Genomic DNA, 21518 nt, shown 5'->3' on the forward strand with positions numbered 1-21518 from the left:
TGCTGACATCGCCGCTATTAGCTCCTGCAACAAATCACAGGAAAATCTCAGGCTTATTACAGGACGCTGGGGAAGCTGCCCTTAGGATGCCAAGGCTGCAAACTATGGCACTATGGAACGGTGGCAAGAGAGACGCGTGCGGATTCATGTTTCGTAAAGGGCGCAACAATCCAACAATTACTCTGCGGAGCACATGGGATATAAATCTGCAGCATAAGACAATCAAGGTCTGGAGGAGGGTAGCATCGCTAAACGGACTTCGGATTGAAATGAGAATGTTGCGTGGTGATATAATCAATTCCCATGGCGATGCTATCTATCACTTAGGCTTGAACCATGAAGTCATCGACCCAGTATCTTTATGGCAGATACGAAAGGAGGGAATAGGTCGAGGGTTACCATGAGAGGTTGACATATTCGGAGATATGTGGATTGTCTTGGTGCCACAGCGATCTGTTGGAACCTACTGCATGTAATTCTATTATTCATATCACCACATTCGGGTGGACCATGAGCTTGTATAAAGCAAGTTGCCCTCAATTTCTTGATATTGTGCTTTTCTACTTAGACTGCATAATGCATTTTCACCAATTCATGTGTTCTTTTCTAACGCGTACTTTGGGGTCTCCTCTCCTGCATGCCAGACATACTTAGCCCCTGGGTGAGATTGAGGCAGTCGTGCCTGTCCCTTCTCCCCATACATGTTCTCGCGGAATGTGCCTCCCTTGACGGCATAATCCGTGTGGAAGATCCCTCGCTTTTGCAACTCTGGGATCAAATACTTTATAATATCATCAAAGGTCTCAGGGATTGAGGCATAGCTCAGATTGAACCCATCCACATCGCCAACTTCAACCCACCGCTCCAATTCATCCGCGACTGTCTTCGCGCTTCCAATAACCTTCGCCCCATTTCCTCCCATAATCAGATATTCGGAGATAGTTTTCTTGTCCCATTTCTTGCCCTCAGTCCCTGGTACTGTACTAGCCCAATGATTTACCATACTACGGATGGCAGGCTGCTCCACGAACCGGAAATCCTGGTTGTCCTCATATTTCGACAAGTCATAACCTGACCATCCACCGAAAAGAGCGAGAGCGCCCTCGGGATCTCCATACTGAGCCAGCTCAGCGAACTTCGCATGAGCCGCCTCATCAGTCTCGGCCACAATAGCCAGAATACCAGCCACAACCTTGATAGAAGCGGGATCCCGACCCTGTGCCTGCGCCTGCTGGCGAACATTATCGACGGACGGTCGCACTAGCTCGGGCTTTTGACCGTGTAAGAAAATAGCCTCGGCGTGCTTTGCCGCAAAGGCCTTGCCTGCGGTGGAGGTACCGGCTTGTAGCAGGAAAGGCGTGCGCTGCGGACTTGGCTCACACAGATGTGGTCCTGGGACATTGAAATATTTTCCTTCGTGATTAATCTGCCTGACAGCTTTGGGATCGGCATACCCGGCCACTCCATCCTTGACATTAACAGCATCGTCGCGCCAGGATCCCTCCCAGAGTTTGTATGTGACATCGAGGTATTCATCTGCAATACGATAGCGCTCGTCGTGCTCAACCTGCGTATTCAGGCCGAAATTACGCGCTGCGGAATCCAAGTACGAGGTCACAATATTCCATCCCACGCGACCGTTGGTCAAGTGGTCAACAGTTGAGAATCTTCGAGCGAGCGCATAGGGAGCATCGTAGGTCGTCGATGCCGTTACGCCGAACCCGATCGACTCGGTCGCAGCCGCCATCGCGGGAACACTGTACAGTGGGTCGTTGATGGGGAATTGCGCGCCCGCAGGGATGGTTGGATCGAGGTTGGCTGGACCTTTGTAGACATCATATCCTCCTAGCACATCGGCGAAGAAGATCGCGTGGAATTTGGCGGCCTCGAGCTTTTGTGCTAGGGTTACCCAGTGCTGGAGCGATTTGTAGGCGCCGCCTTGGTCCTTTGGGTAACGGTGGAGACCTGGGTTCAGGTGAGAGGGTGATTGCATGGCAAATGCATTGAGGATGAGTTGTTTCTTGGGTTTATCGATTGAACCCATGGTAGTTGCGATCTTTGTGGACTTTCTGCGTTATGGATAGGGTTCGATATGGGAGAGGGTTGAAGCAGTTGGCTGTGTGAGGCACATTGCTCATAGCAAGGTATCAGGGAATATATAGGGGTCTTCGAGGCCGATCCGGGTCGGCCACCTAGTCTGCGATCGCATTGATGTGTAAACCCAATTGCAAAAAGCTCATTGTTCAATCAGCTCAGCTTCAGCTTCTCTCGTATCCCACAAGGCGACCCAAGGTAATTGGCTTAGGGCTCCGACGCGACCCCAGTACGATTACCGACTGCAACGATAATGCCCCATATACGGATTCTCGTGTGGCCCGAATGTTTTACAAAGTTGAAAGAGAACATCCGAGTTGGAGTATTATTCCCATTGATAGCTGGTACTCCAACGGGGTCTGGATCTTCCATCATCCATGCCGAGAGTGTCGCAATCGGCGATCCGAGGCACGTCTTTGCCGCCGCTTATTCGTCCACCATCACGCAAGGAGCCAAGGGATCCTCCATGGTATTTCAAGAGAGACCTTCTCTGTGAGGGGTAATTATCATTACTGTAAGCGGGGTGTCTGTGGATTTGCTGTTTGAAGGTGGATGTCGCACCCACATGCCCGGACTCTAGTTATATACCGCGTTGACAATTCTACTTGTAGTTAGTCGGAGTACAATGATTATTATAGTTCGTACTTTGTAGTGTTTCTTGATTTTGAGCATTAGACATGAAGTGCTAAGATTTCTTCAAATGCATTCTATTATAAGGCATCTAATGAACATATTTCCGGCGTCTAACATAATAGTAATCAAGTATAGCAATATATACTATCCCGCAAGATCAACGACAATCCGCTTCCCCGACGCTGTACCTTGTCGAAGCAGTTCTAACGACGCATTAACATTACCCAAGCCTCCGTCCGTGCGAATAATCTCTGGTAGTTGTAGAGCGCCCGAATGTAATAGATCCTCCAGCCAGGAGACCATCCGCTCCCCCACCTGCGGCGACGTATGGAACAATTTAATCGGAACTGTATGGTAGATGACATTGGAGCCTCTATCCTTGGGGAGACCTGTTAGGCCCAGGAGATGAGCGTGCGACCCGTCTTCGCGGACAGCATCGTCAAGCGTTTGTTGAAGTAGAGTTGCAGTGTCTTTGCCGACGATGTCAATGGCATATCGGAGCTTTCCCTTTGTCAATCCTTTGATGATGTCGACTGCGCGCTGGGTGTCGTGTCGGTCCACTAGAGCATCGGCCCCTAGATCAACCAGTCTCGCACCGTGACGGGCAATATCTGCCACGCAGATCACTTTCAGCCCAGCTAGCTTAGCAAGTTGTAACGTGATGTATCCAGTGGTGGTAGAGGCTAGATGAGTCAGTCTAAAATGACTCCGTCTGAAAGGAATGGGGAAAACTCACCTCCCCAGATGGCGATCCAGTCACCGGGCTTGACCTTTTCAATCTTGGAGAGACCAGAATAACACTCATCTCTGATATCAGCTGGGATAGTATCAGTATCTAACTGGCGAACCACTTCTGTGAGATCCGGTCCCGGGCATGCCGACGCGTGGGAGAAGTCTAATCCAAGTGAGACGCCCAAGGCAAGGGCAGACGCCACATAAGCAACGCCTAAGGAGGCGGAAGCGTGGATACTTTGGGTTGGTGGGATGCGTGCAGCATTGAAATGCGTCGCGATAGCATATTCCTGGAACGCCGCCTTTCGAATATCGCGATAGTCGGTGGACGGGACAAGAACTATGTCGCCCTCTTGTACTCGTGAGGACCTATCTGCCTTAACGACAACACCGGCTAAATCGCGCCCATTAACCCATGGTAGACTCGGAATGCCGAAATTGAAAGCTCTACATTGTGGTGATTAGTCGTGCTCTGGAGCCAATATTATAGGAATACTTACGGGCCCTTCCAGTCGATCGGATTCAAACCAATCGCCACAATCTAAGGTTTATCAGTACCTGCATGTCCAGCCCTGGAAAACTGATTGGAGTACCTTGACCAGGATCTCGTCCTTGTTTGATATTGATGGAATCGCATGATCGGTCACCAGTGTGTACTGTTCACGCGCAGCCTTCAACAAAAGGGCCCGCTGAGTGGCCCTTCCTAGCTGTGGTCTGATTTCCTCCTGCACATTAGGATTGGCAAAGGTAGGTTCCGAGCGCTGTTCCGGGTAAATCTCTTGATATGAAATAGTTTGCTGCTTCTCGCTCAGCGTAACGAGAGGCGCATATGTCGATACGGCGGTCATCTTCATGAATGCGGAAGAACTTTTTGGGGTAAGTACCGAGTGATGAATGTGTAAATTGTCACTTCCAGTCACATATATAGAGGTAGACCGGCTATCGGCACCGCACTCGACCAGCGTCTAGTAAGAGATAGAGGAGCCGATCCCAGCATTGGAGTCGCCACGCGAGACATAATGGATCCATCCATCCAAGTTACAGTATAGCCACGCCCTACGTATTTTTTAAAACCTGCCTTGATCTTTGTTTGTCTCCTTGGGGGATGATTTCTAATATTTGGGCATTGCGAATCGCGGGGTTGATATGACGTGATGCATGGTTATCAGGAGGGAATATTGTGGAGGATCTTGGCTGTCATCCCTTTGCAGCTCGGTAGATGAATATTGTTCAGGTATTAGCCGTAGATCACTGTTGCAGATGGGCCTTTCATTTATATCCAGCTGCTCTACTAGTCCTATATGAATATGTCATCCCCGGTTAGGGTTCTTAATGCTACCATGCGTCGTACGCAGTTCAACATCATGGGCAAAGTTATAACTTTGGCGATTACATTGAGCCAATAGAAATGTCCGATGATGTGATTCAGGGCAGTGATTGAGGAATAATCACGACCACGTCGTTAATAATACATGTTTTGCGATAATCTCAAAGGTTCACCGGGTATGATCACCGAGATTGATCATTCACAATTAAATCATAGTGCGTTTAGAATTATCAGGCTAAATCCAGTACTACGTATAATAAAGTAGAGGGTCCTGATGGCCCCTATGTGGAGTAAGTCCATACCAAGGGATATTGTAGGTTTATCATCAGTGCTGGCCGTTAGGCTTCAAGTCCAATTGCAAAGTTGGCTGTTTGACAGTTAATCAGCTCCCTCACTGGATTCCGCATGCTGACCAATGCCGCCGGCCTCCGAGGGCTGTGATGTGTCTGATCTATTGATAATGTCGACCACTCAGCATTCCAGGAACCGCACACATAACTCCTGACCTGAATGACGTGCCTGGGAATCATGGAGGGTGACCTCCATATCAGTGCCGGCTCTGCTGACCTGAATGATATCTGTTAACATGCTGAATACCTTGCGCTTGTCTTGATCTTAGTTTTTACCTAAGCCCAGTGACTAGAATCGCCTGAACAGTTAGGGAAGTGATATCAACTGTGCCAGACATACCTGGTCCTGAAGCAAGGGGTTGGGACTTGAATTAAACAACAACAACGGGTGCTTTACGAGCTCTGTTATCGGAATGAGCAACACAGAAATAGAGCCCTTGTTGGACTCTGCTGCTCCTGGTTACGACACGGTACATGACCCAAGTTATGATTCTCCCCCTGATGCGCTACACTCGGGCTTCCAAAACAAATTGCCTGAGGCGCCCTCCCATCGGAAAGCGCTCAACTGGTCCAGTGCATATATACTTGTCATTTCGCGTGTCATCGGGAGTGGCGTGTTTGCGACCCCGGGGTCGATCGTCAAGTCGACGGGAAGTATTGGACTGACGTTATTATTATGGCTTGTCGGAACCATCTTAGCGGCCTGTGGAATGGCTGTATCAATGGAATTTGGATGTATGCTGCCTCGCTCCGGTGGGGATAAGGTAAATCGGTGTTCTATTTTATGCTTTTCTCCACTTCGCATTGGTTGCAGATCTGAATGTTTGTTAACTCTCTAAAGGTATACTTGGAGTACGCTTATCGAAGGCCTAAGTTTCTCGCATCTACTCTCATCGCTGTACAAGCAGTACTATTAGGCTTCACGGCTAGCAACAGCATTATCTTTGCGAAATACATACTGTTCGCTTTTAACATCGAACCGACCGAGTATCAACATAAGGCACTCGCTGTTGGCCTTCTAACCCTCATCACCATTGTCCATGGCTGCTTCCTCAAAACCGGAATCTGGATCCAGAATATCCTAGGATGGGTCAAAATCTTCCTCATCATGGCCATGTCTTTGACTGGAATTTGGGTTATTCTTCTGCGTCCCTACGATGAATCGATGAGTGAATCCGATCGTGTGGTCACCAACAACCCTTTCGCATGGGATACACTGTGGGAAGGCTCCAACTGGAGTTGGAGCTTGATTTCAACGTCAATCTTCAAGATCTTCTATTCATATGCGGGACTGAACAATGTCAACAACGTCCTCAATGAAGTCAAAGACCCGATCAAGACGGTGAAAACGGTTTGCCCAGCAGGGCTTCTGACTGCAGGCGCTCTTTACTTCCTAGCGAACATATCCTACTTCCTTGTAGTTCCTCTTGATGAGATCAAGAACAGTGGGGAACTTGTTGCGGGTCTTCTGTTTGAGCGACTTTTTGGGGCACATGTGGGCCGAGTGCTTTTCCCGTTGGCCATTGCTATTTCGGCGGCTGGAAATGTGATGGTAGTGACATTTGCTCTAGTATGGACACCGGGGGTCGCTATTCGAATATCCTTAAGCTAATCGTGCATACCAGGCTCGGGTAAACCAAGAGATTGCTCGTCAGGGCTTTCTACCGTGGTCGCATCTTCTATCCTCCTCGCGGCCTTTTAACTCTCCTCTTGGGGGACTTCTGGTACACTACATACCATCTATTCTTGTGATTTCTCTCCCGCCTCAAGGAGATGTTTACAACTTCATATTGGACGTCGAGGGTTATCCTGGGCAGATCTTTGCCTTGGCAATCACGGTCGGTCTTCTGATTGTCCGACGACGAGAACCATTCCTTCACCGTCCATTCAAGGCCTGGACTTGGGCAATATGGTTACGTATCGTGGTCTGCATTGCTTTGCTGGCGGCTCCTTTCTTCCCTCCGCCAGATCGGAAGGGCGATGTGCATTTCTTCTATGCCACGTACGCTATTGTTGGAGCTGGGGTGTAAGTGTCCTACTACTGGCTTCCATTTTGCACAGCTAACTGAATCAGGATTTTATTTGGCATCGTGTATTGGTATATATGGACAGTTTTACTACCACGATGGGGGAATTATCAACTAGAAGAGGAGAAGGGCGTGCTCGAAGATGGGACGGGCATTACAAAGCTTGTTCGCTCGTATAGAATCACCTAAATTTGGATATGTAAGCGCTGACGTCAAGGCGTTATATGGATTAGAAATGCGTAAACTTATAGTTCTGCCCTGGTGACCTTATTGAATCTCATTATTAATGAATCTCGGTCCTCCTATTCGCCAGGCTTTGTGGATGGTTCTCTATTGCGTCTTTTGTAGTATTTCAACGATCATACTTGCATAGTATCCTTGCTTTGTCAAAGCTCCAATAGGCCTATTTTACTTTTATCACCCCGAATCGAATGACACATGCATCTGAAACCTAGGTGATGGCGTGCGAATCTGACAAATGCCAATTCTTCTCCACGTTTCACCAACGGCCGTGTATAAAAAGTAGCTATTCACCTTAAATCCATAGTGTAGATCAAAGCATAAACGCTAGAGCAAGTTTTGAACAACATCGATCCTCTTAGTGAACGCTTAGCTTCATACGACGCGAACCACCATGGCCTCTGCTGCAGTTCAACTCCCGCCTAGTCACGAACCATCGCCACTTACACAGAAGACGTCTGCCCCTACCTCCTCGGAAAAGCCCCGCCACGTTCAAACCAAACTGTATTTTCTGAAGGAGCTTGAAGATGGCTCCCATCTCACTCCAAACTATGTCACACGGCCTGAGACCTACGAACGGCCCTCCGTTGAGCTCGCTGTGACCGTTCACGACGTGAGCGGCCATGAACTGGACTACACACTGGATAAAAATGGCTTCCAGTACTACTACCACGAGAGCCGTGAGAAGGACTTCCTTGACGATGAGAAGATCGCAAGAGAATACTACCCAGAGACTGAGCAGCTGTTGAAAGACGCGTGCGGGCTACACAATTTCCCCCAATTTTCAAAAACTAACTAACATACAATAGAACCGGTGCTTCCCGTGTCTTCATCTTCGACCATACCATTCGCCGTGCACCCAAAGATGTGAGGGCTCAGTCCACGCCCCAACGGGGACCCGTGCAGCGTGTACACATCGACCAGTCCTACGAAGCGGCGAAAAACCGTGTCTCGTACCATCTTCCCGAGGAAGCTCCCGAGCTCCTCAAAGGACGCTATCAGATCATCAATGTTTGGCGGCCTATCAAGCCGATCCTCAAAGATCCATTGACCGTCGGGGATGCTCATACGCTTCCGGATAGTGACCTCGTGGGTATCAAACTTATCTACCCAAACCGTGAAGGTGAAACATACGCGGTTAAGCCCAACCCTGATGTTAAATGGTACTATCGCTACGGCCAGACCCCTGATTTGGTCACCTTGATCAAGTGCTTTGACTCCAAGACGGATGGTCGGGCCCGTAGAGTTCCTCACTCTGCGTTTGTTAACCCAGAGACTGTGAACGAGGAGCCGCGAGAGAGTATTGAAGTGAGGGCTTTGGTCTTTCATCCGGATGATCAGGAGTAAATTTGCATCACTACGATTTTTAGTTCGTCTTCTGCTTTGCATTTACATGGTTATGTGTGTTTATGATTGAGAATGAATACTTCTGAAGCGCTAGAGCAATGACAGTATGCTTATTTTAAATTGGACAAATGATTATTCTATAACTCCGTTTCACATCATACATATTATTGTTTCAGACTTTTACCGGTCAAGTGTTGCGTCTCCGAATGGGTGTCTTTCCTCGGTCAAAGTAGAAGAACAAAAAATGGAATATGAAAACAAAACTGTGGAGAATAAAGTGCATACATGTACTAAATGAAATAGACTTCTGGTAATTTTCAGTTCGAAAAGCAGAATTCGTATGGACATTGGCACACTGCTCTAAGTATTGTACACAATTTGCTAAAATGCCGTGCGAGCACGTAATCGAGCACTCCAACGGCAACATCGCGAAAGCCGCTACGGCATTGATCCTGCAAAGCCTACACGTTTAGCGCAATAGAATACCATTTCACCCTTGGATTTAACCATCTTATTGGACTAGACAGGGTCCACGGCTGCCAGTTTACTTGCGCGATAAGCTTAGATTGTCATCTAGACGAGAGAGCTCAGTAGCTGTAACTTGTACATAAATCCCACCATGGCTTCAGATTTTCTTTCGTTCTCGGCTGGCGAATATCCATACATCCAACGGTAGCTACGGTGCTGTTTTCAAAATGTCTCACGAAAAAGAGGATTTTCGATCGACAGACGAAGAGGTTGGGAATAATCCTGTCCCTTCAACACAAAACCATCCAGGTCAGCTGACTGCCCCAAGCCCCAATGGCAATGCTAACGGCAGCAGTGAAATGGTATCGCTCAACGTTCTACAATGCTCTTATTTTGGGATTGTGTAATTTTCTCGCCCCTGGAATATGGGGAGCCATGAACTCGGTCGGCGGAGGAGGCTTGGAAAAGCCAGTCAGTAATCTCCAACGGGCCTTCTCTTGGGACAGGGAATATTGACTCCAACATCATAGTATCTCGTCAACGCAGCAAATGCCCTGACATTCTGCCTCATGGTGCTTTCTTGTTTCTTTGGCAGTATAGTTGTCCGCTACATCGGTATCAAATGGACGCTCATTGTCGGCACGATGGGATACGCCCCGTATGCTGCGGGTCTCTACACCAACAACCGATTCGGCACTGAATGGTTCGTTCTCTTCGGTGCCGCTCTTTGCAGCCTCTCTGCTGGCATTTTCTGGATGGCTGAGGCTGCCATTGCCATCTCTTACCCGGAACCACACAATCAGGGCCGCTTCCTAGGCTTCTGGTTGAGCTTTCGCGTCGGCGGTCAGATTTTGGGTGGTGCGATTAATTTGGGCATCAACTCCAACCGCGACACGGCTGGTAGTGTCTCATACGCTGTCCTCATCGTTTTCATCGTCCTACAGGCACTTGGTCCTTTTGCCGGACTACTACTAAACACACCGTCTCAAGTGCAGCGCACGGACGGACTTCCCGTGAAACTCCGCATAGCAAACAGTCCACTTCACGAGATCAAAGAGACCACAAAGCTCTTCTTCACTCGGAACTTCCTCCTCATCGTCCCCCTCATTAGCCAAGCAGTCTTCACAGAAGCAGTGATGTTCACCTATCTCTCCCTGTGGTTCTCAGTGCGGGCTCGTGCATTAGGATCATTCCTAGGAGGTATCATAGCCCTAATCCTCGGCAACCTACTAGGCGCCTTTCTGGACACCAAGCGTATTTCCCTCAAAACCCGAACCAGAAGCGCCTTCGCGACAATCCTCACACTCCAAGGCGCATGGTGGATATGGGGTACTATCATCGTTACAGAGTTCAACAAAACCCAGCCGTCGTACGATTGGGCCGATGCGGGTTTTGGCCGCGGCTTTGCACTATACTTGTTCTGGGTTGCGGGATTCCAGCTAAACTATATGTTCTTGTAAGTCTTTGCAGGAGCATGCATGGGTAAACGATACTGACGACTAACCAGGTATTTTCTTATTGGTAATCTGGCTGAAGATGAAGAGGATGTTATTCGTATCTCTGGTCTACTGAGGGGTACGGAGTCGGCGGCTCAGGCGGTTTCGGTTAGTTGTCAGCCCCGTATTGCCTTTTTTTTTTTTTTTCTGAAGTATGCTGATGATGGGTGGTAGTATGGACTTAACGCTGTTACGATTATGGCTTCGGTTGGAAGTGTGTATCTTAACTTTGGGCTGTGGGCTATTTCGCTGCTACCTGCGTGGCTGGTTGTCAAACATGTCGGGGTCACGCTGGGGGATAAAAAGATTCAGAGGGAAACAAGAGTAGCCTAGACTCATGAAGTGCTTGATAGATATGCCAGGTATATGACATAGATGGATTTGTATGCATTTGAAGCAATGCGCCTACGTTTTCCACTCTTGGGACATGAGTCAGTCGTCTTCTCTCGCGTTTGACTAGAGTTGAGTATCGTACTACAGCACCTCGTACAGTGATCTCCAGAATCGGAGACTCGCCATGGAAGCCGACATGTACTATACAATATGTGAAACATTTCCCCCTGACTGATAAGGGTATACTGTCGAAGAGATACGTGCCGTCAACTTTAATGTCGGTGAATATACTGATCTTAAAGGAGCTAGAACGTCTCTGGCACCAGGCGAAGTGTACAAAAGCACAAAACTAAGCTTAATGCTGCAGAAGAAGAAGCCTATTTTACAAAACACATAATTACCCTTTTTTAACCATTTCGCCACTCACCCTCTCGTGCCTCTCATGCCCATTGAGCACACTCATGGCTTGTGGTCCGGTGAATTGCTTCCTACCCGTTGTTATCCACGTCACCGTACTTACCAATCCAATGACCCCAATTGCTGCGGAGGTATAGTTCATAGATTCATGTGTAACAGGATAGTCGGTCGGGAAGTTGAATGTGATGGCCGCGAAGAGCAGGAACAGTAGACCGAGGATGTTGAGACCGATGGACATAGACTGAGGGAGGGCAAAGGGGCCCTTCATGTGTGTCTTATGACCAGTTATGAAGCCGAGGAGCCGGCTAAATAGGGCTATGGCGTAGGAGAGGTCTTGAATATAGTTAGTAGATCATTCACCATGAACAGACGGAAAGGTGGTGTGGGATGACTTACAAAATCCCTCAGTGGAAATAGCAATAACAGTTTCGAAACCGGTGGTTGTGCCGAAGTCAATTGCATCCAAAGCAAGCTGCACAACAAGAGTAAGGAGGACAGCGTTGACTGGAACATGACTCTTGCTATCTACTCTGGAGAAGATGTGCGAGAACGGAAGGCCGTGGTCTCGGGCGAAGGCGTACACCGAACGGGAGCCCTCCGCTAAAAGATTGTTTCCGGCTACTATAACGATGATAGCAATCATGCTCGCCAAGAAGCATGTGCCGACTTTACTTCCTGTGGAGTCGTAGAGGATCTGGATGACAGGTACGCCGGTGCTTGTGTTGGCAGTGGTGTTGATGTCACCAATGCAGAAGCAGAGGGTTAACAAGAAGGCAAATCCTGTTACAGCGCCGAGGACGACCGAGAGGATGATAGCCTTAGGAGCTTCTTTGGAAGCTGACTTCATTTCTTCGGTCATGTGTGATGGAGCGTCGTAGCAGCACATGCCGAAACAGGCTTGCAGGATACCTACGATGGCCGCCATTGATGATCCCCAACCTGAGAAATTTTGGAACTCGGAGAACACAAATGATGCAGGTTGTTTGTGGTCATTGGTCGCTAACAGGACGATTGTGGTTATGAGAAATGAGCCGATGTTCCAGATCAGGATGAATCGGGAGATGCGGTGCAGGAGATGGGGGCCCCATATATTAATTGCTGTCGCCATAAATGCCACTAGATAAGCTACCAGGACAGTATGCCAGCGCTCGATCGTGTAATCGGGGAAGACGAGATTGGCCATGCCGAGGACGAAGTTGGCTCCGATTGAGTTATTTGTTGCTCCCATTGCGAGGATACCTAGTTTGAAAATGATCGTTAGTTTCAGGGCTGTCCGTGTTGGGGTAGAGCAGACATACCGATGAGCATGAACCAGCCACTAATATAAGAAAGCCCTCGCGCGATACTCGGAGGTGCTAAAGCCGCAACCCAGGAGTATTGGCCTCCTGCAACAGGATACATAGAGCACATTTCTGCCATTGGAATGGCTACTGCTAGTGTGAGAAGGCTCACGCCAATGAAACTGAACACCATGACTGGAGGGCCGCCGGATGTGACGCCGACAATGAATACACCGCTTAGAGCCGTCCATCTATTCGAGGTTAGTGAGATTCTTGTTGAAAGCACTGGTAACTAAATGGTTGACTAACGAAGTAACCACGCTGAAGCTGAAGCCAATCATACCCAACAACCCAAAGGTCCGTTTGAGCTCTATACCAACATCAGCAGAGGGGCACACAATCGAAATTGAACAGCATACCCTGCTCATAGCCCAAATTTTCCAGGCGAGCATCTTCCCCCGTAGATTCTGAAAAGACTTGCTGATTATCGTCCTCTTTCGCCATGGTCATGGTTCGTGTCTCGTCTAACACCTGAATATCCAATACCTAGACAACAGGTCCCGCAGTTGCCACCTGGGACACCCACGGTCTTTTAAAAAGCGCATTGCCATACTTCAAGTGCCTCAGGGACTTCCCCGTTGGGAAGAGTAACCCCATGGAGGAAGCGTTGGTTCGACGATAACCGGCTGAAGGCTTGACAGCGATAAGATAGATGTGCTATCTGACTTTCCCAATCGAGAAGGTCTCCGCGACGACGGTGGAGCAGCGAGTGTGGGGGAGCGAATCAGCTTTCACCGGCAGTACCAGAGATTAGACATTCTGGGCCGGAGTTGGAGTGGTTATGGCCCATATTTGTGCACAGTAAGATTCAGATTGGTGGAGGTTCGCATGGGTGAGAAAACGTCAGTGGAGCGGTGTCATTGTCCATTTCTGGAGTAAAGCGACACCCGATAAGGGGTCCACTGCATTCGGCATAAGTTTGAAAAATCCATTTTCTAATGAAATCGATAAGTATATCTCTTACATATTTATCAATGGGAAATGTCATTGTCATGATCTGACTTACTCATCTTCTGCGATTTGATAGAGGACCTCACATGATTGAAGTCATTGGATCACCCGAACCCTGACCCGAAAATTAGGGATAATGTCAGTAATATGAATTCATAACTTTATAGCAGGATTTAAACGGCATATTAATATGGGAGCGCGGGTTCCGAGGACCCCGTATCCCTGTCTATGCAATGAGGAGTATTGACCACTAGAACCAAAATGGAAAGATGGAATGCTTGGCCCATACGTTCATAAGAGAGCACCAGCTGAGCTCCCATTTTCTTGCATCACTGTGTCACAATCCACCATGATTGCCTACGGCCTGCTCACTCTCATTGTATCCACAGCTGCCGTCGCGAGGGAGATCGTCTTCCCTCCCATCGCAGCAATTCAAGGTTCCGGACAAGTTCCGCTCGGTGAAGATGATACCGTCGATATTGTTACGGGTAGTCATTTCTCGGGGCTGACTACGTTCGGACACTTACCTTACGTAAATTGCTTGGTGGATGACCAGGCACATTCCACGCCCTACGATATTGCAATTTTAGGTGCCCCGTTCGACACTGTACGTACAGCCCTGTAACCCAAGCAATAATACGCGCTGGTCGTGTAATGCTGAGCTGATTCTGCTTACAGGGTGTTACCGCTCGCCCCGGAGCCAGATTCGGGCCAGTTGGTATTCGTCTCGGCTCTCGGCGATTACAAGGATGGAACATCTATACCGGAGTCAACGTCTTCGAAAGCTGGGCGAAATTAGTGGATTGTGGGGATGCGCCACTAACCCGGTTGGATAATACAGTTGCGTTGAAGCAGCTTGATTTAGCACATAAGGTAGGTGACCATAAGCTCCTCAGCCATGTGAATTATGTATCATTGAAATCGTCCCCAGGTTATCTCATCACGTCCCACGAATAGTACGGACCGGGGCCGTACACCTCGTATTCTTACTCTGGGTGGAGACCACACAACGACCCTGTCGGCACTGAGGTCGACGTATGACAAGTGGGGTCCTGTTTCGGTTATTCATTTTGATAGCCATCTCGGTATACCTTTTACAGTCCTGTTTATAGATGTATTACTGACCTCACCTTTCAGATACCTGGGATCCTAAAGTACTAGGTAAGGTTATGTTCAAACCCCCGATATCGTAATAACACGATTACTCACCATAAACAAGGCGGCGGCGTCTCCCACTATGCGTAGGTTGCACATTGTATATGTTGGCACAACACATAACTGACATTACCAGCGGTGTAAACCACGGAACCTTCCTACACATAGCCCATGAAGAGGTTAGTCGCAATTTCAAAAACAAAAAATTCTTCAATACACTAACCATGTGTAGGGCCTTATCCGCAACACATCATTGCACGTCGGCATCCGTGCCCCTGTTATCCGCCCAAAAGGCGATATCCGAAATGATATCCGATGTGGATTCGAAATCATCAAGGCTCGTGACTTAGACCGGGTCGGGATTAATGGTATCGTCGACCAGATCAAGGCTCGAGTTGGCGATAGCAAGGTGTATATTTCTGTGGACATTGATGTGTTGGACCCAGCCTACGCACCTGGTGAGTATTCAGATATACTTTATTGGAGTCATTATAGCTAAATCTCGTAGCAACGGGAACTGCGGAGCCAGGTGGTTTTACCACCCGCGAGCTTCTTTCTATCTTGGATGCTCTACATGGATTGCCGGTGATAGGCGCCGACGTTGTCGAGGTTGCGCCTATATACGATACAACGGCCGAGACCACGACTTTGGCTGCTGCTGAGGTGGCTCATTCGTTGCTCTATTTGATGGTGGAAACACCAGTAAATGATAACTAGTGTCTGGCTAGCATCCACATGCTATGAAACATTATTGGGTTCCAGTACTCATTGCGTGATACATCGTTATTGTACAAGGTCCAAAAATTGTCTCCAGATTCAACGAAACCGTGAAGCACGTTGCGTACCTGCTTTACCTTTAAGAAAACTGAATCGCGTAGAGACACTCGTCTCCAGTAAAGTAGTCTCCGGTGGTTAAGCACGACCGCCGAGTGGAACCAGCATTTAGCCAGGCCGTAGCCATGGAGTCTAAAATCCAACAATGAACCCCGTACCAACCATAGGGCTGATTAGCCCCCGGATAGTATACCTTGGCTCCAGCTAAAACACGCCGATCTTCGCATGATGCACAACACATATCCCAAACATAACCTATATAGTCCATACCCTAGCCACACACATTTCCTCCTTAACACAATACATCCATAATTTCACCCAGACACATTGCACAATACAATATTCAGCCCTGCAATATGTACATACTAAATCTGGAGCATCCTAACTCCGACCACTTATCTTAACCCCGCGCCCCACTTTTTTTCCCGAGCAATTCTTTTGCATCATTGCGACATTCTTCAATCTGATAACCATCCCACCCATCCATTACTCTCCCACATCTCTTCAGAAGCCATACCAGATAACCACAATGGTACGTCCCAACCTCAATATCCCCAATTGGTTCCTTCTACCAAGAAAACAAGGCTAACAATCTAAGCCCCACGCTGATTCATCCTACTTTGGCGAAAACGCCTCCAAATCCGACATCTACACGCAGGTCCTCGAACAGGCGCAGGGTCTTGTATATGGACAGCGTAACTGGGTATGCCTACTCCTTCTCTCCAAATACCTCTATTTAAACAATATTGACTAATGACTACAATCTAACAGGTCAGGTAACCTCCCCTCTTCACTCCCTCGAATCCCAAACCCTAGATTCAAGGCCCTAACAAGAAAAAAAAACAGTAACTTCTCCAACGTCGCCTCCCTCCTCTGGCACGCCTACGCCGCCCTCCCCAGCCCCTCCTCCTCCGTAAACTGGGCCGGCTTCTACATCCGCCAAGACAAGTTCCCCAATGCCCAAACTACCGAGAAACAAAACCAGAACCAGAAGCAGGTCCTCTGGCTAGGACCTTTCCAGGGCCGGCCTGCGTGTCAGGAGATTCGGTTCGGGAAGGGCGTGTGCGGCACTGCAGCGGAGAAGCGGGAGACGGTCCTTGTCGGGGATGTGTTGAGTTTCCCTGGTCATATTGCTTGTGATGCGAGTTCGAGGAGTGAGATTGTTGTGCCGATTCTTGTGGGTGGGGAGGTATGTTCTTTTCTTTCCTGCTTTCATTTCTTTGGGTTTGGTTGTGGGAGTGCTAATGCGGTTGTGGTTTAGACGGTTGCTATTATTGATATTGATTGTACGGAACCGGATGGGTTTGATGAGGTTGACAGGAAGTATTTGGAGGACTTGGCTAAGCTTTTGGCGGAGGCTTGTGATTGGTAGATGGTCTTTGGGGCTGGACTGTAGTTATGTGTGTATTGATTTAGATATGGATCGACTTATTGGAGGGGTGTAATAATGCAAAGTATTAAGTGATGATGAGCCGGAAGGTTGAATGTACCCTATACTCCGTACTATGCCTTACACTCTGCCGATCCTTGAAAATGCCAATGGATCTCTGACTGATCCGTGGATTCAACACCTGTCTATCATATGTCGATATCTGTAAGTATCCGAAATACTCTAACCTGCCAGTAGTGCCGATTACATCGAAGTCTATCGCTTTCCCCGAAATGATATGCAAGCAAGACTCCTAAAAATAAAGTAATATCCGAGCGCCGAGCCAAGAAATCCCATGATGCTTCCAGCACACTTCTAGTGCGCGTATCCAACAGTAATACAAGACGAAAAATGTAAGTACCCAAAGAATGAATGAATTTTAAAGCCGCTACATGCTGAGCATGCTCATTTGCCGTTTCATCGGGCTAATCGATCCGGCGTCGCCGTCTTCACTAGGGCCAATGCCACTGTCCGTGCCAGCGGCTCCGGCATCGGTGTCAATGTCCCATTCTTCGTCTTCGCCCTCATCGAGCCCTTCCAGGCCAGCCTCCGAGCCACGGTAGAAGCTTTTCTGAACAGCCCCGCGGGTGTTCCACCGCAGCGCGCGCTGAACACTCTGGAACCATTCTCCGCTACCGGATACCACAGTGGGGAATGGGTACTGACTCGCTTCGACAGTGACATAGTCACCTTGGCGGAGTTCCACGCGGCCTTTGCCATCAAAGGAGCAGTACGCTGTGGAGCGGGACCCGGCGGGCACGGCAATGCGAAGTAGCATCGAATCCGAGAGAACCATTGGGCGGAAAGACAGTGTGTGAGGGCAAATGGGCGTCAGAAGGATGCCCGGAATGGAAGGATGAATCAATGATCCTCCAGCGGAGAGAGAGTAAGCGGTAGATCCTGTATGGAGTCAGTTTGTGTACATCCGGGTCGGTGGAGGTGACGTACCGGTTGGAGTAGATAAGATACACCCGTCCGCTTGAACCACCGTTAAGAAATCATTATCCGCGTACAGTTCCAGGTTGGACACATAAGGCGATGGCCCACGGTCAATGACCAGTTCGTTCAGAACCTCAAACTGTTCGCCTTCTTCCACGGCACCAGCCTCAGCTTCCTTGCGTCGGTCCTTGCGGAACACGGTGCAGGTGAACCGCATGCGAAGATTCACCCGCATCCCTACATCTCCCATGACCGCGTTCAAGTGCTGCTTATAGTTCTCGAACTCAAAATTCGTCAAGAATCCCAGACTGCCAAGAGAGAAACAAAGAATAGGAGGTACGATACGCTGGAAGAGCCACGAGGTAAAGAGCACCGTTCCGTCTCCACCCAAGGTCAGCACAAGATCGAACTTCTCCGGGGATTCCCAGCAGAGGTCTGGGGTCCAGTAATGCAGCATCTTTTCAAAGCGAGGTTCCATCTGCAGAAGCCCCGGCGCATCGAAACGTTTGGAATTCCGTAACTTAGCGTCCACATAGACATTAACACCGAGATCACTTCCATACCGGGGAGTGGAGAGAAGCCATTCCGCCAGTTCCCGCGTTAAGTGTACCAGGCTGTTATCACGCGCCTTCGTGACTATCATGACATTCCGTACGGCACGCTTGATAGGCCGACGCTGCAGCTGCTTCGACACCTCCCGAACACCAGTCGCCGTCTGGACTAGGCGAGAGTGCGACAGCCATTCATCGTCCGTGATTTCTTCGAGAACCTTCTGGATATTCACAGCATCGTCAAACCGTTGATGGAAAAAGCACGGCGATTGCATAGCCAATCGTGCGGTCGGGGGTAAGCGATCCAGATACGGGCCGAGCTGAAGGTTGGAGAGCGCGGCAGAGAGCTTCTGCGAGGATGGATTACTGGAGCGACGCTCCTTTTCATCCGGAGGACTGGTGGAGGCGCTATTTGAGAGAAGCCCGAGGGAGGCCGCCAGCGGCACGTTGGAATTATTAGGATTGGATATGGACGGACGGGATGCGAGCGCTTTCATGATCGTCTGTCGAGGGATTGAATCGGTGGAAAGGGCGTTCCGATTGTGAGCCTTCAACGAGGCAGCGGAGCGGAGAGGGAGGAAGGGCGACGAGGGCAACGATAAGACGGCGGCGTCGTCCCGGAGGTCAGCCTTCTGCGAAGCACTGTTACTACAGGATCCCGGGTGGGAATCGCTCGCATGTACGTCGTTCGGTGTCTGCGAAGGGTCTATGTGGCATGCATAATCGCGAAGGAGGGAGGTTCCGACGGTGGTGGTGGACGTTGAGGAAGAAGGACGATCGGAATCGGACAGCGGGGTGGAGGACGATGATGATGTGGAGGACACCGGAGCAGACAGCGCCGTAGGAGTAGAGGAAGGAGTATCAGCGCATGTCGATTTCACTAGACCATGGTTGGACCCTGGGGAAGCCATGGGCAACCGGACAGATTTATGTGAGATTCCTCCGGACGATAGTGTGGGGAGGGGAAGAACAGGGTAAAGGACAATAAATGCAATGATGGATTATGGGGAACACAGTTGTAAGGGAAGAAATGCGGCCCGGACTCCGGAAATCATTGGGATTGGTGATTTCCACTTCGATAGGCTTCCATGTAGTTGGTTAGTTCATGAAACTTTGTTTAGTGAACAAACTTATCTCCGCACCACCCTAGGTTATTTCCGTCGATGATTCATTGGCGTCGGCGTGAAACTCGCCTTATTCAAGAATTGATAATCATTGTCCAAGTCCCCATCATGATTATTCTTCCCCTCCAGCATGCTTTTTCCGTGTCTTTTCTGCTTGATAAACATTCTTCACACACTCAATTCATTGTGGCATGGAATCATCTGCAAGGGGGCGTCACTTCAGCTCCGTGAATCCTTGTCAATAATTGGCGGAATATTTCTCACTCCTTCCTCCCTTTTTTTTCCCTTTTTTTTCGATTCTTTTTTTACAGTGTATCATTTCCACTCAGTCTGGCGTGAACACACAAGTACTACAGTCGCTACGCGTGAGACGGGTGATTACAAAATGCAGGATCTAGAAACACATCACACTCCAGTGGCACCGAAACAAACTCAACGCAGACAGCATTTCTATTCGGTAATATCCACTCAAGACACCATTATCATGTGGTTTAGTTGGACAACTTTCCTTAGCGTCGTACGTGTGTAAATACACCAGATGGATTTGTGTGCAGTAGTGTCTGTAGGTGAACCCCGATAAGCACCGGATGTCACCAGAAGAGGTTTCGCGCGTCGCGACGCTTGACCCTTATTCGTATCTCGTTCCTTCGTATCCACTCGTAGTCCGTCAAATTGGAAATCCGCTGAGCGCCAATGATATCCCTGTGGACAGTAAAATGCCCCGCGTATGTGCGATCCAACACACGAGTCAGGCCAAGGTTCAATGGCGAGAAGTGTAAATGATCGTGGTAGACCTCCGGTGCATCAACCGCAGTGGGTACGCTGGCATACCAGATGGGGTGAACATTGCCGTTGGTTATCAATCCCAACTTTATTGCTCGGTGTTTTTTACTGCAAATCCAACATTCAGGCCGCATCGATCTTCCAGGAGTAATCTTGCTGGATTTTTTCTTCTATAGCCTCCCGCAACGCGCCTTCCAGGGGCTGCCCGTCCACGTCCTCGGCCATAGCCACGTCTCCGTCGGAGCTACGGGCGACAGTCCCGTGGCAGATGGCCAAAGCGCGCTGGTGTACCTTCTCCCAGGTCTCAAAGTCAAAAGGTCCCTGACTTTCGTTCAACAGGAGATGGCCATTGGATGAGAAGGCGAGAACGTGAAGAGAGGCGGCGGCGGCAGCTTCCTTCACCGAGGGCTCCCGAATAATCTCCCCTGAAGTATCGACAGCCAGCACGGTTGCGGAATAGGTCATGGATAGAGGAACGGATGCGGAAAGTAGCGCCAACAAAGAAGTGTGAAGGAGAGCGGGGAGCAAAGTCAAGTACTGTATGCCCATTCCATCCAAGTTAGCCATTATTCTTTATGTTAGTCGATCATTGTTGCGACAGGAGACACCCACCGAATCGCCCCTAGCGACACTTTCTCCTCCCACAATAGCCAAGGTGATAACCACACCACGCCTAGCGTAGCCTTTCTCTCGTCCCAGGATCAATTTGCCCAGCATGTTCTTGATGATTCCTTCGACGTATCGTTCACCAACCCCACCGGGTGCGGTACCCGGCTTCACGAAAACTTCCACGGTCGCATCCTCTGGCTTGAGGGCATCCCGGCGTCCAGGGAGCTCAATTGGCGCATTTACCGATCCTAGGATATTAGATCCGGTCGAAGGACATTGGTAAGAAGCCGAACCATCGGCGCGAGAAAGGGGAGTAAGGGAGGCTGTTGGTCCGACCAT

At 49.2% G+C, this 21518-nt stretch overlaps 8 protein-coding genes across 8 annotated transcripts; 4 read left to right on the forward strand and 4 right to left on the reverse strand.

Annotated features, from left to right (window-relative positions):
- Positions 1-592: 592 nt before the first annotated feature.
- Positions 593-2044, reverse strand: AO090701000427 (LLM class flavin-dependent oxidoreductase; the record flags this gene model as incomplete). Its single annotated transcript, XM_001823219.3, has 1 exon — positions 593-2044. One exon carries the CDS (start codon positions 2042-2044, stop codon positions 593-595), a length of 1452 nt encoding a protein of 483 aa, XP_001823271.1.
- An 827-nt stretch (positions 2045-2871) lies between these two features.
- On the reverse strand, positions 2872-4307 carry AO090701000426 (zinc-binding alcohol dehydrogenase family protein; the record flags this gene model as incomplete). The annotated part of the gene is made up of 3 exons (XM_023237323.1): positions 2872-3410; positions 3464-3906; positions 4018-4307. 3 exons carry the CDS (start codon positions 4305-4307, stop codon positions 2872-2874), a joined length of 1272 nt encoding a protein of 423 aa, XP_023092128.1.
- A 1242-nt stretch (positions 4308-5549) lies between these two features.
- AO090701000425 (putative methionine permease) lies at positions 5550-7352 on the forward strand (the record flags this gene model as incomplete). Its single annotated transcript, XM_001823217.1, has 4 exons — positions 5550-5900; positions 5978-6706; positions 6762-7162; positions 7211-7352. The coding sequence occupies 4 exons, from the start codon at positions 5550-5552 to the stop codon at positions 7350-7352; spliced, it is 1623 nt and encodes a 540-aa protein (XP_001823269.1).
- A 445-nt stretch (positions 7353-7797) lies between these two features.
- Positions 7798-8750, forward strand: AO090701000424 (uncharacterized protein; the record flags this gene model as incomplete). Its single annotated transcript, XM_001823216.1, has 2 exons — positions 7798-8159; positions 8213-8750. The coding sequence occupies 2 exons, from the start codon at positions 7798-7800 to the stop codon at positions 8748-8750; spliced, it is 900 nt and encodes a 299-aa protein (XP_001823268.1).
- Positions 8751-10189: 1439 nt separating this feature from the next.
- AO090701000423 (putative GABA permease) lies at positions 10190-13254 on the reverse strand (the record flags this gene model as incomplete). Its single annotated transcript, XM_023237325.1, has 6 exons — positions 10190-10372; positions 11475-11797; positions 11861-12703; positions 12763-12995; positions 13054-13114; positions 13164-13254. The coding sequence occupies 6 exons, from the start codon at positions 13252-13254 to the stop codon at positions 10190-10192; spliced, it is 1734 nt and encodes a 577-aa protein (XP_023092127.1).
- Positions 13255-14104: 850 nt separating this feature from the next.
- Positions 14105-15627, forward strand: AO090701000422 (agmatinase; the record flags this gene model as incomplete). Its single annotated transcript, XM_023237326.1, has 7 exons — positions 14105-14362; positions 14434-14628; positions 14687-14840; positions 14893-14944; positions 15047-15089; positions 15143-15368; positions 15419-15627. The coding sequence occupies 7 exons, from the start codon at positions 14105-14107 to the stop codon at positions 15625-15627; spliced, it is 1137 nt and encodes a 378-aa protein (XP_023092126.1).
- A 345-nt stretch (positions 15628-15972) lies between these two features.
- Positions 15973-17116, forward strand: AO090701000421 (GAF domain-containing protein; the record flags this gene model as incomplete). Its single annotated transcript, XM_023237327.1, has 6 exons — positions 15973-16006; positions 16092-16102; positions 16175-16276; positions 16343-16453; positions 16589-16933; positions 17006-17116. The coding sequence occupies 6 exons, from the start codon at positions 15973-15975 to the stop codon at positions 17114-17116; spliced, it is 714 nt and encodes a 237-aa protein (XP_023092125.1).
- Positions 17117-17561: 445 nt separating this feature from the next.
- Positions 17562-21518, reverse strand: AO090701000420 (putative NAD+ kinase Utr1; the record flags this gene model as incomplete). The annotated part of the gene is made up of 3 exons (XM_023237328.1): positions 17562-18073; positions 18122-19358; positions 21183-21518. 3 exons carry the CDS (start codon positions 21516-21518, stop codon positions 17562-17564), a joined length of 2085 nt encoding a protein of 694 aa, XP_023092124.1.

This window comes from Aspergillus oryzae, chromosome 5, assembly GCF_000184455.2.
Source record: "Aspergillus oryzae RIB40 DNA, chromosome 5".
NCBI classification, from domain to species: Eukaryota; Fungi; Ascomycota; class Eurotiomycetes; order Eurotiales; family Aspergillaceae; genus Aspergillus; species Aspergillus oryzae.